The sequence below is a fragment of the Aphis gossypii genome, unplaced genomic scaffold, assembly GCF_020184175.1.
Source record: "Aphis gossypii isolate Hap1 unplaced genomic scaffold, ASM2018417v2 Contig00334_ERROPOS140289, whole genome shotgun sequence".
Taxonomy (NCBI): Eukaryota; Metazoa; Arthropoda; class Insecta; order Hemiptera; family Aphididae; genus Aphis; species Aphis gossypii.
The window spans coordinates 55279-56897 of NW_026083071.1; the positions used below are offsets into that span (position 1 = coordinate 55279).

The following is a 1619-nucleotide window of genomic DNA, read 5'->3' on the forward strand; positions in this document are numbered from 1 at the left end:
CCTTCTGCCCCGTCGCCGTATGGATCGTCCCCCCCCACGCACATCTCCACCCTCACCACCACCTGTTGTCATATATATTATTGTACATGGCATATTATTGTACACAGCATATTATTGTACACTCCATATTATTGTATACATATATGATTTTTACATGCAATCTGTATATATTAAAGCCCTTATCCCTACTTAATAATTTTCACCCCCACCTAATAATGTCTCGAATTTAACAAACACTTGCCCCTGCACCTGCAGACCATCATTCAGTCTATCTTCAGCCTTATACTATTTAACACTTGCACTTCGCGACCGTCCTCTAAGTCTTTTTTCAGTGTTTATTATTTTTATAAGTGATTTAATATGGCTGGCTCAATCGCTGATAACACTTCCTTCTACAAAAAGAAGACATATACTTATGTACCACCGTCACCACCAGCTGAACTCATTGATTCTTTAAGCTATACAATCGACTTTGCAGCCCGTAAGTTTTTACAAATCGGTATTGATCCTAGTGAAAAATTTCAAGTCGTTGTTCATGTGTTAACTTCTTCTCGGTATGTGCTTATTACTGTTGATCTTATGAAAAAAATATTCTCATATATGGGAAATATATTATCGTTCATATTAGCCACACCACATAAGTATAAGCGAATAATATTTTATGAAGATGAAAAAAATAAACTATCGAGTATGATGTACAGCGGAGAAAATGTACTAGTTATGGAAGCAAAAAATCGTGAGGGCTGCAGAGTGTTGTTGAATCGGGCGGATCTTATGCGTCTTCAATATCTTGAAAAATGTATATTCGAGACCATCGTGCGAAAAGAAGTATTTTCCGTTCCGTTAGTTATGAAACAATATCATGAGATTGTTCAGTACATAGACAAGAAATGCGCTCAACAAAAATCATCGCCGAATAATGTTCATGATATGGTAATTTTCATTAAGAATATACAAGTCGATGGAGTAGTTAAATCTATACCAAACTTCAGTAATCAAATACAGATGTGTGCAGCTGAACAATTATCCGAATCTTTGCTGAACCAGAGAGCGAACAACTCACAAGAGGTAATTAAAAAAAATATATTATACCTTAAATAACAATATTTAATAATTTTTTTTTTTTTTTTAGTTTTTTAATAAAACGAGGATTATTTCACCTATCTCATCGCCTACACCTATGTCGCCACCTGTTTTGTTGTCACCACCGCCATCACCGATTTATGCAATAAAATCATCAGTTGATGAAAACGATGGACCGTCATTTTTCAATATGCAACCATTATCGGAAACGGGTGACTTCGATTCCGCCGTATCGGAATTGCATTTAGTAAGACGTAAACTATTTTAATTTTGTGTTATTTTGTGTAAAATAAAAAAACATTATATATATATATATAAAAAAGTTTTTTCATTATTAAGTTTACAATAAAATAAAATAAAAATAAAATAATTATTAATATTAAGTTTCGCAATAAATATTTACAAGGTTCTTTAATATTTATAATAAAAAAAAAAAAAATATTTACAAAAATAATATTTACAAGGTTCTCACTTCACCATTAAATGGATTATAAGTTATAATTTGGTCATGTAATATTAAACAATAAGCTGAAGTG

The 1619-nt window shown here is 32.0% G+C and overlaps 1 protein-coding gene across 1 annotated transcript; it reads left to right on the forward strand.

Moving 5' to 3' along the window:
• Nucleotides 1-203: 203 nt before the first annotated feature.
• LOC126553812 (uncharacterized) lies at nt 204-1351 on the forward strand. The gene is made up of 2 exons (XM_050208925.1): nt 204-1068; nt 1133-1351. Exons 1-2 carry the CDS (start codon nt 361-363, stop codon nt 1349-1351), a joined length of 927 nt encoding a protein of 308 aa, XP_050064882.1. The 5' UTR covers nt 204-360.
• Nucleotides 1352-1619: the final 268 nt, after the last annotated feature.

What these genes read in the sequence shown, in the direction of transcription:
- LOC126553812 (XM_050208925.1), top strand. Translation starts at nt 361, where the DNA reads ATGGCTGGCTCAATCGCTGATAACACTTCCTTCTACAAAAAGAAGACA. An exon ending in GAGCGAACAACTCACAAGAG is followed by an intron (nt 1,069 to 1,132) that starts GTAATTAAAAAA and finishes TTTTTTTTTTAG; the next exon opens with TTTTTTAATAAAACGAGGAT.